Source organism: Empidonax traillii, unplaced genomic scaffold, assembly GCF_003031625.1.
Source record: "Empidonax traillii isolate 1590-97213 ecotype Southwest subspecies unplaced genomic scaffold, ASM303162v1 scaffold12:size2584012, whole genome shotgun sequence".
NCBI classification, from domain to species: domain Eukaryota; kingdom Metazoa; phylum Chordata; class Aves; order Passeriformes; family Tyrannidae; genus Empidonax; species Empidonax traillii.
In genome coordinates, this window is record NW_020955205.1 from 402,518 (window position 1) to 416,882 (window position 14,365).

The 14,365-nt window shown below is 53.3% G+C and overlaps 2 protein-coding genes across 3 annotated transcripts in view; both read left to right on the forward strand.

Moving 5' to 3' along the window:
- Positions 1–14,365, forward strand: part of EDC3 (enhancer of mRNA decapping 3) — a 649,718-nt gene that overhangs the window by 356,028 nt on the left and 279,325 nt on the right. The window lies entirely within an intron of this gene.
- The window catches only part of CSPG4 (chondroitin sulfate proteoglycan 4), a 33,161-nt gene continuing 29,754 nt past the window's right edge, over positions 10,959–14,365 (forward strand). The window contains exon 1 of the mRNA XM_027889900.1: positions 10,959–11,055. Within this exon, the coding sequence (XP_027745701.1) occupies positions 10,959–11,055 (97 nt within the window). The remainder of the gene's footprint in view (positions 11,056–14,365) is intronic.

Sequence of the window (14,365 nt, forward strand, 5' to 3'; positions counted from 1 at the left end):
ACACACCACCCAGTTTCCCAGTGCTCCAGTGGGCAGTGCTGAAACAAGAGGAGAAATTAATGCTGGCAATTAGCCTTGACATTTCTGGGCCCAAAACAAGGGGGAGGCAGAGGAGTGGGAAACAAATCAGAGACATTAAACCTCAGCACGAGGCAAAGGCAGTTATAAGCATCCCGAATTTCACTCTTTAAAAAAAAAGAAAATATGTCCATCATTGATTTTACTAGATAACACAGGGATTTGCTTTGTCTCCCCATGAGGGTCAGCCTGGCTGGGAGAGGCATGGAAGGGACAGGAGTGGGAAGGAGCTGGCCATGCTGGCACACGTCTTAGTTTCACATCAGAGAAGGAGATAACCACCTGTGATCCTGTAAACTTTGATTCCCACTGCAGCACCCCATGCTTTGTTCACAGCTTGGGTGTTACCTGGGAGATTTCTTCTCGTTTTTGAACGTAGCAGCTCCCCAGCTTCTTGGCTGGGTGAGGGTTTCATAATCATTTCCTATATGTTAACTTTAAATCCCAAATAATCCCACACGACTGGAGCCCATTCCAAGTGAGCAGCAAAATCCAATTTAGGATCCTATTCTCTCGGACTGTGTAACCAGAGCCTACTTCATGCAGGAACAAAAATCCAATTCAGCTTCTTTGCCTCTCAACAGCTGCCCCCATGAGACTTTTCCAGATGGGGGGAAAAAAAAAAAAAAAAAAAAAAAGCTCTACCTCCTGCATCCCTGCCCTGCTCCCAGAGCTCCTGCAGTATATTCTCAACAAGCAGGTCCTCTCTCACACCACGCCCCAGCTCCACTCCTCACCCATCCCTGTACCCAACTCCATCCCATACTAGGAACCATCTCCCTAGGAACTTTCTGGGTAACACTTCCCCCCCCTAATGCCTATTCCCAAAACTGTTTAGTCCTCTCAGGCTTCTCTACCATTCTTACTTAATTTTCATTAACCCCTATTAACCACACAACATTCACAAGTCACTCCAGCACAGGATATTTAAAGATTCCCCAAATTTGGTGTCTTACCCAGTGCCAGCTCTTCTATCTAAGGATGCTTCCTGCACCCCAAGGTTGGAGCCATGCTGGAAAATGACGGGTGGGGAGTCAGTGACAACATTCCCAAAACCAGAATTTGAACAAGACGCACTGAGCTTTCAATATGATTGAATTCCCAGTTTCCTGAATCCCCTTTTCAGGTTTCTCAACTGCATTTCAGCCACTTTCTTGCTAGAGCTGGCAGCAAATGACTTTGTCATCCAAAAGATCTGTTGTCCTCGGGGAGTCACACAGCAAGGACACAGAGAGTCAGGAAGGGCTGCAAGGAAAGCATGGGAGCCAAACCCATCCCACCAGAAACCCTGACTGGATTCAGTCATCAGAGTTTGCTTCATTTTTTGTCTTTAGATGTTGCACTGCAAACTCACATTTCCCAAGCAAAAAAATATTTTGAACCAGCTCTCCCACATTTTGGCCACTTACAAATCACCGGAATGGGACACTCTGGAGCACTTCTGAACACCTGCTTTCAAACTGGGAAGATTTATCAAGCCTGACCTTCCCCACATGCACTTTGTTTGACAAAGGAGCAGTTTCCAACAAATATAAACCAAGGCTACTCCAAAAATCCCTCCTCACAGCTGAGACCTGGCTTGCTCATCCTTTCCTCCTCCTGCCTTACTCTTCCTCTTGCAACTTGAGCTCTTCCTCTTGTGGGTAATCTTCCCAGGGTCTGGGTTGTCTGAGAATCATCTGCATTTAGCAGAACACCTGATTCCTTGATCTTTTCTCCACACACATCCTGGCAGCCTCGGCTTTCACGAGAAAGTCTTTTGGGATGTACCCAGCCTTTATGACAAGACAGAAAATAAAAATAATTATTATCTGTACAAGAATTAAATTTGATGTGCCTCTCTGAGAGTATGTGGAATGAGCCAAGTCAGTAACCATAGGGAATTTTCATCCATTTAAGGAGACAGCATAGGGGAAGGGATGTATGATTTTGCAGAAATGAGTACAGTTCCTGAACTGGGATCTCTGATGGAGATAAGACAGGGTGGGAACATGCACAGGGAGGGGATCCACGTGTGCCAGGGCAGCTGGAGAGATGGAGAGCATGTAGGAATGGATGGAGGTGAGGGACACTGGCTGGAGAAGGCTGAAGAGGGGCCAAAGCCACCCCATGTCTCAGGGATGGGGGTTCTTCTCTCACCCAAAACATTTTTGCCCCATTTTCTTCTCCAGCTAGTCAGTCTTTCCTGGCTCTTGTCCCATTTCTATCATTTCTATTTCCCTCTCTCTATCCACAGTGTGACCCAGGCACACACCCAAGTGCACTCAGCCAGGGGTTTCACCAAGCAGCAGCAAAACATCAAGTCAAAACACACAACAGAGGCTGGTTTGTTTGTTTGTTTGTTTGTTTCAGGGAAACAGCTCTATTTGTGCCATGTCAGCAGATGACAGTTTTCCAGGGGCTTGATGGAGCTGCCAGTGGGCTGCAGGATCCTAGCAGGAGGCAAGGCTGACCCTGGGTTGCTGAACTGCCACTCTGACATTTTTTTTTTTTTTTTATGCCCAGAGAACAGCTCTCCCATCTCCAATGGGCATCACCTGTGGTTTCAGCGAGGATCCATGCACCTTTATTGGATGCTTCAGCCCTACCAGCATCTCCCCATACACAGCACATCTGTGGGTTCACCAGTATTTGAAGCTTGCAGAGGGTTAAGATGCCTCAGGAGTATTTTTCATGGGTAAATAGACCCTTTTGTCTCCAAATCACTGGCTCAGCTCCAGCCCAGGGTCAACAGAGATGAAGTCATTGCCAACTGATGAATTCCAGCAGAGAACAAAGCATTGGTCTCACTCTCATTATGAGGAGACACGTCCACGTTGCAGCTGCTCCTGTCACACCACTGTTAACCAGCATCTTCTACTGAGGCAAGATTTCCTTTCCACCAAGACAAATCAAAGTACCCCCAGGAGGAGTATTTCTGGGACCATCTTCTCCACTGCCTTGTGCCTTCACAGAAAAAGCCAGCAGCCGGTTCCTTCCCACCAGCACACAACCAGGATCCCCCACATCACCAGTTTCTACTGGGAATCAGCCCTAGGGGGTAGGGCAGGGGATGTTCAGAGGAGTCCTGGCTGGTTTGGGAAGAAACTTATCCCCAGGACCTTCTCTCTGACTTTCTGCAGGTATTACATTCATAGAAAAATGTCACATGCTGGGCTTCACAGCTGGCCATCATCCCTCACTCCAGCCATCTAGAAACCTCTGCACGTCTTTGTAGACCAACACAGACTCCTCCATGTGCTACTGAAGAAGCAGTTACTGCCCCAAAAGTCCCAGCTTTGACCCTGGGTATATGGGGCCTCCTTACTGCAGGACTTGCCACCAGTCCAGGTGTCCTCTGTGGGCACTGCAGTGGAGAGGAGGAAGAGGGCACAGAGAGGAGCCAGGAAAGAAGCCACAGGTGAGGGGCAAGGTGTGGGTGGTGTCACAAAGAGGAAGAAGACAGAAACAAAGTGTGTCCTCGAGGACCCACCACAGCCAGCCTTGCTCAATGGAGGAGATGCCCCAGCTCTGCCACACAGCCATGGGGGACAGATCCTGCCAGAAATAAGGCCCTCGTTACTGTGGTGATTAGTATTGCCTTGCAAATACAATTGTGTGCTACAGACAATTGTGACAGTGGTGAGCAAGCAGACAAGCAAGAGATCGTCCTGACTGCCCCAAGCCCTCCCCAGTGGGGATGGAGCAGAGAAGAGCCCTGGCAGCAACCCTCCTCAGCCCCTGGTGACACAGCTCAGAGGCTCCAGCTGACAAGCAGGTTTAATTGAATATTTCTCTCTTTATGTTTCTCTTTCCAGCAAATAAAACCACAGCAAGATAAAAATATATGATGCTTAAAGGGGACACTGCCAAGGAATTTTTATCGGTTTTAATTTGCATTTTGCTCTTCATTTGTTTGCTGCACCGGGGTTGCGAAATAGCTTTTTTTAAAAAAATTTTATTCCCTTTCCTGTGTCTTGTCATGTTTCCAGCTGGCAACTAGTGACTGAGGCCCCTTGTCCCACTGTTGTCCCCTGGGCTGCTCCCACACACACACAGGGAAAGGTACAGGTAACCCTGCAAACCACAACAGGGTGATGTGGTTTGTCTCACCTCGTGGCAAGCCTGAAGTCTTCTGGAATTAACACCTGGATGGAGGATATTAGCTTTTGGATAAAACCCCAATGCTCCCAGCTATTCTGCCCCATAAATTTCGATAGAATTTCTTAGTCTCAGCCACATCAGGGCCCAAAGGTAGAAATCATTGGTTTCCTTCTCAGGACAAACAAATGCCAAGCTGGAAATAGTCTAGAATTCCCCACAACCTCTACTTAGAGCACCAGGACAAGCCCAATTTCCCTCCCCCCTGCTCGAGCCCCACTAATTTCCCCAGCCACAGTGATAAATGGCTGTGCCGGCAAAGTGACATCTTTCTAATCTGCTCCAAGACAGATGGTTTCCGCTGCCAGGAGAGAAATCCCCCGGTGAAGCCTGACTGGGAAACCACAGCACTGGAAGCTGCTGGGGCAGTGGGAAAGGGGGGGCCCCATCACATCTTTTTCTTATTCTTATCTTCTCTGCTTATTCATCCACACATTAGATGTGGATAAGTAAGAGCTTTGGGGGCTTCAAGCACCATAAGCCTGGTTGGGGATGAAGAACAAGCATCTCTGCCAGCTTGGTACACCTGGAGAAGCCACCACATTCCCAGGTAAAGAAGCCATCTCACATCTTTCTCTGAGAAACTGGATGGGGAACAGCAGGTGAAACAGCAGCCAGGGCTTTCCAGAGTCAGGGCTTTACGATGCTGCTGTTCCAGTGTGTGCTCCTGGCAACCTCCAAACATGTGCTTGGGAGGGAAGGCCCTTGCAGATGCACACCCACCCAGTCTGGTGACACCAGAAACAGACAACAAGGGGCAAAACAGCAGCAAGGCTGTTTGGGAGGAAAAACAGCACGTGAGCCTCATGTGTCCATCCAAATCCCTACTTTTGCTCTCATGGCTCTCAGTTTTGGCTGGTCTTTCCTGGGAGAAGCTGCCATCAATGCCTGCAAGGTGGAGGAGCCATGAGGGCACCTGCATTAAGAACAGAGACAGGACAGATCCTGAGGGCTCTGAGTCTGTGTGTCACCCACACTGGGAGTCACCACAGGGCCTGCTAGAGGGCTGGCCTCAGACCTGGCAGACCATCCCACCAGGCTCCATCTGTTATTTCTCCCTCCCATAGTTTCTCCCCTTTTTCCTTGCAATCACCTTAATTCTCCACTGAGCACCTTCCCTCCAGCAGGCATGTCCCCACAACTCACCCCTGCATAGCTCAGCTCTGAAGAAAAGGGCACCTCACCCCTTATCAGGATGCTGTTCTGGCTGGAGTGGCAGCAGGGACACGCACTGTGCCATCAGGCCATTTCCTCCCTTCTCCCTTTGGTGCAGCCCTGTTTCCCCACCAAAACACACTCACCTGCAAGCACATCTCTGACCTCCAGCCTTTACCAGCACAGGCAGAGCCCCCCGCCCTGCACACCAGGACCCCCAAATCTAAACTACCCTCCAGTTTCCCTCCTGGTTAATGCAGAGCTGGACTGGAGCCCAGGCATCCCCTGCCTGATCCAGAGCACCAGGAGCTCTGGGCTTCCAGAGTCACTCCCCAGAGCTGCGAGATCTCTTCCCATTCCCATTTTCCAGGGTGGGGTTGCTGCATGGTAGAAGCCCAGCAGCACGGAGGGTGCTCCAAGCCCTTCATCCACACCAGCTTAGAAGGAAGACCCTCCCAAATTATCACGGTTGCCAGACCAGGAGCAGGGGGACCAGTCCCAAAGGTTAGCCCTCTGCTTAGCCCTGGGAGAGACAACAGCCCGGGTTGGCAGCGGGTCCTGAACAGCCCCATGCCCCACGGAGCATCCACACCCTCCGCTCCGGGAGCATCCCTCCATCCCTCCCGTCCCCGGCCGGGCGAACGCGGAGCGCTGGTGCCACCTCCTGGACTGCGGCCGCTGCCAGAGGCTCCCCAGCCCTTCCTGCACCCCCGCCCACTGCAGGAGGGTCCCCACAGCCCCTGCGAGACCGGGGCATCACGAACACATTTGGTGTCGCATCTAGCCGAGCCAAGCCACTCCAGACACTCACTCGCACTAGTAATGCCTACGTCTTCCTCACCTCCTACCCTGCTCCCAGTGCACTGCCAACTCAAGCTACCCAGAGCCTGCCACGACCTTGGGCTGGTTTTAGTGGGTTTTAGGTCTAGCTTGGTGAAGAACATTTCTTCAAACATACGCTATGCTTGTGGCATGGAGCGACAGGAGAAGGGGGAATGGCTTCAGACTGACAGGACAAGGTTAGGGCAGATTTTAGGAAGAAATTCCTCCCTGTGAGAGTGGTGAGGCTCTGGCACAGGCTGCCCAGAGAAGCTGTGACTGCCCCATGGAAGTCTCCAAAGTCAAGTTGGAACACAGCTTGGAGCAACTTGGTCTAGTGGAAGGTGCCCCTGACCATGGAGGGAGTTGGATCTGTGTGACCCTTCCAACCCTAACCCTTCTGTAATTCTACTATCACAAGGTCCCCAAGACCAAGCCCAGCTCTGCCACAGCCCAATTAGATCCCAAGAAATCACTGGACACCTCAAATCAGCCTGAGCAACCAGCTCAGGTCACCACCACTCCTCTGGACGCTTCAAGCCCTTCCCGTACCCTTAGAGAAGCCCTCGCTCACTCAGTGAGGAACTCGTTCCTTGAGAATACATCAGTCAATATTTATCTTGTGCTAAAAGCTGGTTCCTCTGTCTGACAAGCCCCAGAGAATCCAATGAGTCTGCTGGCTCCAAATCACAGCTCAGTTCCTCTACCAAAGCACCCTAAATCCAGGCTAAAAATAAATGGGCTTTATTGATTGCCTTTTTAAAACTAATGCTGGAGAGTGATGTGTTCTGTGCTCAAGGAAGAGCTAAGGGTATTAATCACAGGGAAGTACAATCACAGCCCTCCACAGACACCCCACCCCCCCACCCCCCCGATGTAAATAAAGCCCATCTCACACCAAACCCCTTGCACAAGGCCTGGGGAAGCAGCAGCAGAGCTGCAGGGTTGGTCCACAGGGGTTTTCCATGGTCCAGCACAGCCCCAGCAGAGAGGTACACCCCCAGCAGGTGACTTATTGAGAACTTAAACCCCCACCCCTGCACAGAGGCTGCATATGACGTGCCCAGGTGGGAACACCCCAAAGGAGCACCAAGTCAACAAAGAGGAGATGTTTGCTCACCGTGCTTGGGGACACACTCTCATCCCTATCCTGGTCTTCAGAAACCAAAGGACTCCCACAAATTTACTAAGAGCTGCAGCCCTTCTACCCAGAGAGACCACTTGACCAGCACCACAGCTGTGTGCTGAAGGCACCTGAGTTTAAATACAGCGGGGTAGGGGGTGGGGCTGGGAGGGGGGAGGAGGGAGGGGATGGGTAAGAGCCCACATGCAGCTTGTCAGGGCAATTAGCACTCAGGGCCCCGAGACGTTTGTCCCCTTAAACGAACAGCACTTCAAGTACCTGCCTTAGGGACTAGTTTGTTCGTGGTTGCAGACTTGAGAGAGGCTTGGGACTGTACTTCTCCTGCCTAATGCAGAGGCAGGCAGCATCACCAGCTTCCCCTCAGCACCCCTGACTGCCCCCAAACATCCCCAGCTTCCTGCAGTTGCCCACAGCTCCCCCAAATTCCTGAAGCATCTCCAACTCCCCACAACATCCAATTCCTCCTTGGAGCTCATCCCTAAGATGGGGCACATCAGAAATACCGAACTAACCTTGTGACATCCCCCTCTAATCCCCCCTGGGTGAGCTCAGCATGTCTGCCCAGCTGTTTTGAACCACAGCCACAAGGTCCACATCGCTTTTGCCCCCTGCACTAAGAGGTAAAGCGTTGCTCCTGGGGGAATAGGTACATGGCCAAGATTGGGGACATGCCACCCCAGGCAAGATCCACCCCGGATTTCAGACAAGTCAGATCTAAAGGCTTTGCTTTGTTTCCTTTCAAAATCCCTCCAGCACGTGGGAAGGCAGATGCTGAGAAGCTAAATCCCAGCAGCATTCATGAATGTACTCTCTCCTGCCAGCACCGGATGGGATATTCCTTCCAGGCACTCGCAGCAAGCTCCAAGCATGCTTGCAGCTCTCCTCCCTCGAACAGGCTTGCTCCCCCAGCTGCAGCCCCTCACAGCTATTGGGACCCCCATCCTTGCCCTGTGGGTGGCCCACCCCCTCCTCTGCCAGGGGTGGGCAGGAGGGTGGGAGCCTGGGGCTGGCACACATAGTCAGGGTGCAGGATGTGGTTTAGGGGGGGTAAAGCCAAGTACAGGATCTGAGCTTTACTTATTAAAGGGTGCCCAGAGTGTCTCCATGGAAAAGTCTCTTGGCCTGGCCAGCCCACACAGTGCTCAGAGGCAGCAGATGAAGCGGGGTTCCCGTGAGAGATATGGGGTGGCTGAGAGGTGTCCAGATGAGCAGGGTACCCTGCACGCATGGCAGGGCTCTGGGTGAAGGGCTGAAGCAGTGGAGCCCCTCGGCAGCCTCCACACCTCCCTCCTGACCGGCTACCCTGGAAACATATCCTAAATAAAGCTGGAATAGGATAAATAAATGCATCCGGAGGCCAGTGGGTCAGCCAGCACTGAGGGGAGCAGCCCTGCACCAGGAGGGATGGGGACCACGGCTGCCCTGAGCTGTGAGGGAAGGAAAGAATTTTTCCGATTGTTTTTCTCCTCCCCCAAGCCCCCCCAAGCCCCAGCCCCTCACAGTGGGCACTTACGAAAGGGCGAGGGCATCTCCTTGCTGCCTGAAAATGGAGCTGGGGCACCCTGGCATTGGCTCCCCACAGCTGAAGCTGCCTTTGGGGGAAGAGCAAAGGTCCCTCCCCAGCAGCACTGGATTTGGTGCATAGTCAGGCAGTCCTGCCCAGAGAGCGAAGGCACCGCTCTGTGCTGGCTCTGCCCCTCCACCGCTCAGCCACATGTTGGCTGGGAAAGGGAAAAACAAATCCTCCTCTGCTGCCAGGGCCTGGCTGAGGAATGGGAAATGTGCTGGCCAGATGTGGGGCACAGGGCTGCGCTCAGGGCTCCAGCAAGGGGGGCAGCTGAAACCACCTGTGGCAGGAGCACCTGGGCTGCCATGGGGATGTTCCTCTGGATGACACATAAGGTTTCAACCTGTGCTTCTCTTGTTGGAGGGTGGAAAAACAATAATAATTTTTAAAGTAGTGGAGGTTTTCCTCTGTCCTTGCTGTAGTTTGTTTCGGATATTTTCCCACCAGCCTGCTGCCTATGGAGTCAGGAGCGGACCTTGAGCATCCCGGAGGTGGAGGATACTCAGGTTGCTTGGAACCACTTCGTTGCTCAAGCTGTACTTGCTGCCCTCATCCAAGCTGCTGTTCCCCTGGCAAACAGTGGCTTGTTCCACATGCCCCAGTGGGCAAAGCAAACCTGGGGTTGAGAGCCAGAAGCAAAGCCAGGGATGCCTGTTGGTGGGTCCAGTCCAAGCTGGAGGTGGTCCTGGTGGGTTGGAGATGGTTCTAGTAGGTTGAAGAAGCATGCACGTGTTCAGCCCACCTGTTAGCCATGAATTATGACGGAGACAGTAAAGATCAATCTGCACCCTGAAGGCCCAAGCCCTTCACTCCGTTCCTCCATTAGCCCTTAAAAGGGCCAGGAGAGGGGACTGCTGAGGACAGACAGAGAGAAAATCCTCCCAGAGTCCTCAGCAGACCCTAAGATAAAGAGCAGGAAAGGAAATAGTTGACAAAATTGAATTTGTACAAATCAGCCAGCCTAACTAATATTTAACCCCCAGACAAAACAGAATTAGCTAATGAACTTACCAAGCCCCTGGTAATTACTCAGGAAAAGTTACTGAAAAAACAGCACATCCCAGGTTTATTTAATGTCTTTATTAATGATCTGAAAGCAAGAGTAAACAACAAATTAATTATGTTTGCAGATGACTGTAAGCTGGAAGGTGTTGTAAATGCTGCCAAAGACGGCAAAGTCACACCGAATGCCCTAGAGGGCTTAGAAATAACCCAGCAGGAAAGAAGCTGCAAGTAATCCATTAGCAAAACATGGCACAGAGAGGGGGGAAAAGGACCTCTCATCCAGGAGGAAGGAGGGGTGTGCTGCACAATAGCCAAGGAGGATGGGAGCACCTTTGGAGGGCAATGGAAAGATGGGATATGAGCAAGGAGACCCCTGAAACCCAGCAAGAAGTACAGCAGAGCCAGGCTGGGTGGGATGCTGTGTCTTCAAAGGGGTGTGACCTTGTCCTGAACACGTGCGGAATCAGCTCTGCACCACAAGGAGAAGCTGAAAAGCTCTTTCTCCAGTGCTGTGCTAACACAGCTGGAGTGTTATGAACCCTGAAGGCCGAGGGTCATCCTGACGTGCGAGGTTTGGAGAGCCACTTTGGGAATACGACCAGGGATGGGTAACGGTGGCTTTGGGATCGAGCCACTTATCTGGGTCTCTGTAGACAGCAGGAGTTAACTTTGCTCCCCAAAAGTGCCCGGTGCCAGATGTTTTCTGGACGCGCTACTTCGCCCGGAGCAGACGGTGCCTCCAGAGCCGCCCCTCGCACCCTACGTCGGGCTCCTTCCCTGCTCCTCCCTCTCCTCGCCCCGGCAGGAACAAGGCGGCTTTCAGGAGCGGGTGGGTGGGTGGCGAGGGCCTTTAGCCCTTTAAGAGAGAAATCTGACGTTGTAATCTGAGCGAACTTTCTGACAGGCGGGAGAAGTTACAGGTCCCTCCCTCCCTCGCTCCGCTTTATTAAATATAGTAGTAGCGGCAGCCCGAGCCTGGGAGCAGGCACCGGCGGAGGCTGTGCTGTCCCGGAGCCCTCGCCGCTGCTCCAGCCCCGGGGGATGGATACCATGGGTGCCCGAGGTGGCATCTCCACGCTGCTCCTGCTGCTGCTGCTGCTGCTGGCCGGCTACTCCCGGCCCCTCCGAGCGGGACTCCCGGCCGGAGGTAAGCGCCGTCCGTCCCACCAGCCCACCCGAGGGATGGAGCGGTGGGAAACCCGGGGGGATACGGCTCCTGGGAGGGCAGGGGAACCAGACGGGGCTGGTGTGGACACCTCCTGTCGCCAAGCTGGCAGAAGCGGCTTGCCTGTCTTGGGGCACGGTGTCTGGGGAAAGCCAAGGGCGGGAACGGGATGGCTCGCCCGCTGTGGCTCTCGGGGTGCTGGTACCTCCGTGCCCCTTCCCGAGGGGACACGCGGACGTGCTGCTGTGTGGTATGGGGGCTTGGGGGGAGCCACGGGGCTTTGCTTGGCGCCGTGGGCAGCCGGTGGGCGAAAGGCACCGCCCCTGCTCCGCCAAGCCCCGCGTCGTGGGGAGGGAGCACGGCAACCCTCCTTGCCGTGCTTGGCCATGCTTGGCCGTGCTTCCTTAGCTGTCTGCGAAGGCAACCCCTCTTCATCCCAGGAGCAGGGGTTTAGTGAGAAGAATGGATCTGGAGCATTTGCCAGTGTGTGTGTGAGCTCCTGGCGCTGCTCCGCCCCTCTGTCCTTTGCACTGGGGCGGCTGGAGGTGTGGGGCAAAGGGCGAGGGGCTCACCTCTCCCACCAGCACAGCCCCAGAGGTGTGCAGGATCACCCCTGGAGTGACAGGGCACCGAGGGCCAGCTGGGGATGGGGGTCATCCCCACAGTGCCACAGGGCAGGCTGATCCCAGGGACCTGGGAGGACAGGGGACACTGGCTGCTGCATGGGGGTCAGAGCTAGGCAGAGGGGTTACTTCAGGACAGAGCGCTTGGGATTTATATCCAGTTTTCCAAAAGAAGCAGCCAGGTTTGCCCATCCGGTTCTTGGCATGGCTGTGTGCCCTGCCTCAGCATCCTGACAGCCATCCCACAGCCCTGGTCCCTCCCTGCTCCCTCCTCTGCTCCAGGATGCTCAGAGCTGCTACTGTCCGAGCTTCAGTGGGCTCTGCAGGTCTGGACAGGGGTCTAGTCCCACTGGCATGTGTCTGTGCCTTAGCCTGACCTTCCAAACTGTGCCTGGGATATCTGACTGATGCACTGAGTCAGCAGCGTCAGCAGCTTCAAAAGTGAAGGGAATTTAGAAAGCACTTTTATTACCCTAACTCCCCCCAAAAATACTATATCATCTCACTGATATAGTATATCACTGATATATTCCTCGAAGCTTCTTCTGGGTACCAGGGCTCTGACCAGCAGGCAAGAGCTTGCTCCAAGCAGTTCCCAAAGAATTACTGACCACCTCCAGTCTTTTGCTCCCGACCATCATCTGCATACCGCCCTGTGTCAGTGCAAGGAGGAGGATGAGGATGAACCAAGAGCCCAGTCTTGTGGCCCTCGGCACCTGCAAGGTCACTGTATGTCCCTTGATGTCCCTGTTCCCTCCCAGGGAGCAGGTGGCCACTGGGACATGCTCCTCTCCTTACCTCAGGCCTTGTTCCTTTTGTTTTTTTCCATGTACCAAAATAGGAGGGTGCCTGGCAAACTGAGTGGAAAAAAATCCCTTTTGTTAATGCACAGAGTGGTCTCCTTCCCAGCCCTGACCTTTCCATCCTGGGCAGGGGTTTTCCCACGTGGAACCGTTGCTTGCCCGGTGTCTAGGATGGGTCCCAGGGCTATCCTAGCCCTCCCAAACTCTCTCATGGTGAATGGGCTGGAGCAACCCTGAAAAACAGCACATGGCTTTCACTGGCACATGCCAACCCCCCCAGACTCTCCCCAAAAAACACAACCCATGGCTGGGACACAGTTCCAGGGATCAACGGGCATCTGCCTGGCACAGACATGTGGGGCTGGGGAAGAAAAGGGGTTTTACACCCATTTTCCAGTGCCGGGGACTATTTCTGCACTGGACTGAAACAGGTGGGCCAGCTGTGACTCTGGGTCTGGGCACCAGCCCCCCACAAGCCCCATCCACTTGAGAGCATCCCTGATGAGACCAGCAGCACTCATTCCAGGTGTTCCCATGGGCTGCCCACAGTGGGACATCCCTCTGTCTCCATCAGGGAGAGCCACAAGCTTGCTGGGCAAGGGGCTGGGGACAGACTGGTTTTGTGGGGGGTGAAGCCTGTGTTTTGCATTCCCTCCAAGCCCAGGTTCAGGGACCCGGAGCTTCCTGCCCAGCCCAGAATGGGAAGAGTCATCACGAACTTCATCAGATACAGGATTATATAAAAAAAGAAAAACACTCATAAAACTTACCCTGTTGACATCAGAGTGTAAAGCTTTAGTAAACTGTTTTTAGACAGCCTGGCTCCCCTCCGGTTCCCAGCGAAATCACACGCAGGCTGTCCTCCCCCTTCCCCAAAATTCCTCTTAGTGGGGGTTTGGAATGAGGAGAGACGAGAGAATTGGATGTGTAGGCTCCCCGTGAGCAGCGTTCACCCCAAGATTTCAGCAAGTGGGTGCCAAAAATGTGACCTCCCCCAAGGCTTGGGTGGACTTCCAGAAGTGGTGATGGGTGTCCTGGAGAGGCAAGTGGGACACTGGCTTGTCCAGGGTACCTGCCTATGGTGTCTTGCCTGGGGTACCCATCCAGGACCCCTCCTGCCTTCTCCAGGTTTATCAGCTCCTCCTCAGCTCTTCCTTCCTCCACTTTTGGAAATCTTGATTCTTGACTAGATCTTTGATTTAGTCAAATTTTCTTTTTTATGTTCGCACCACATGTTTTAAGGTCATAGCTCAAAGCAGCTGGAACAGCTTCCAGCTGATGGGAAAGAACAGGAAAAATGCTGCAAAGGGGGGAGAGTGGTAAACTGGTATCGTGGGAATCAGGGAGGAATATTCTTGTCTCACTCTTATATTTAGCAACAGAGGGCTGCGGGCAAATATATAATATGCACATTCCTGTAGGATCGAAGGACAGGGTTAAGCTCACCCCGAGGAGCTCACGTCAGTTTGAAAGCTGGACAGGAACAGGGCTGGAGAGGAGGGAGGCTAACAGTCTGTGTGCCTAAAAAAAGCTCAAAGCACAGACTGTTCACAACAGGCATTGGCCCAGCCCAGTCTTGGCTCCCCGGGGCTGCTTCCCTGGCCCTTTCCAGGTGCCAGGCTCCGGCTTGTCTCCTTTTTGGGAAGCCAGCTTCCCCGAGCATTAGCATCACCCCCGGCCTTCAGCTGGGAAACTCCTAGGAACTCCTCACTCGTATCCTCACACTTCCCAGGCCTCGCCTGGGCAGCCCAAACCTGGTTTGCCACCAGCCCCTTCACCGTATCCTATCTCCAAAACTCCTGGAGACATGGAGCAAGGAGGGTGCCTATAAAAGCATCCTCATTCCCAAATCAGCCTTTCCCTGAG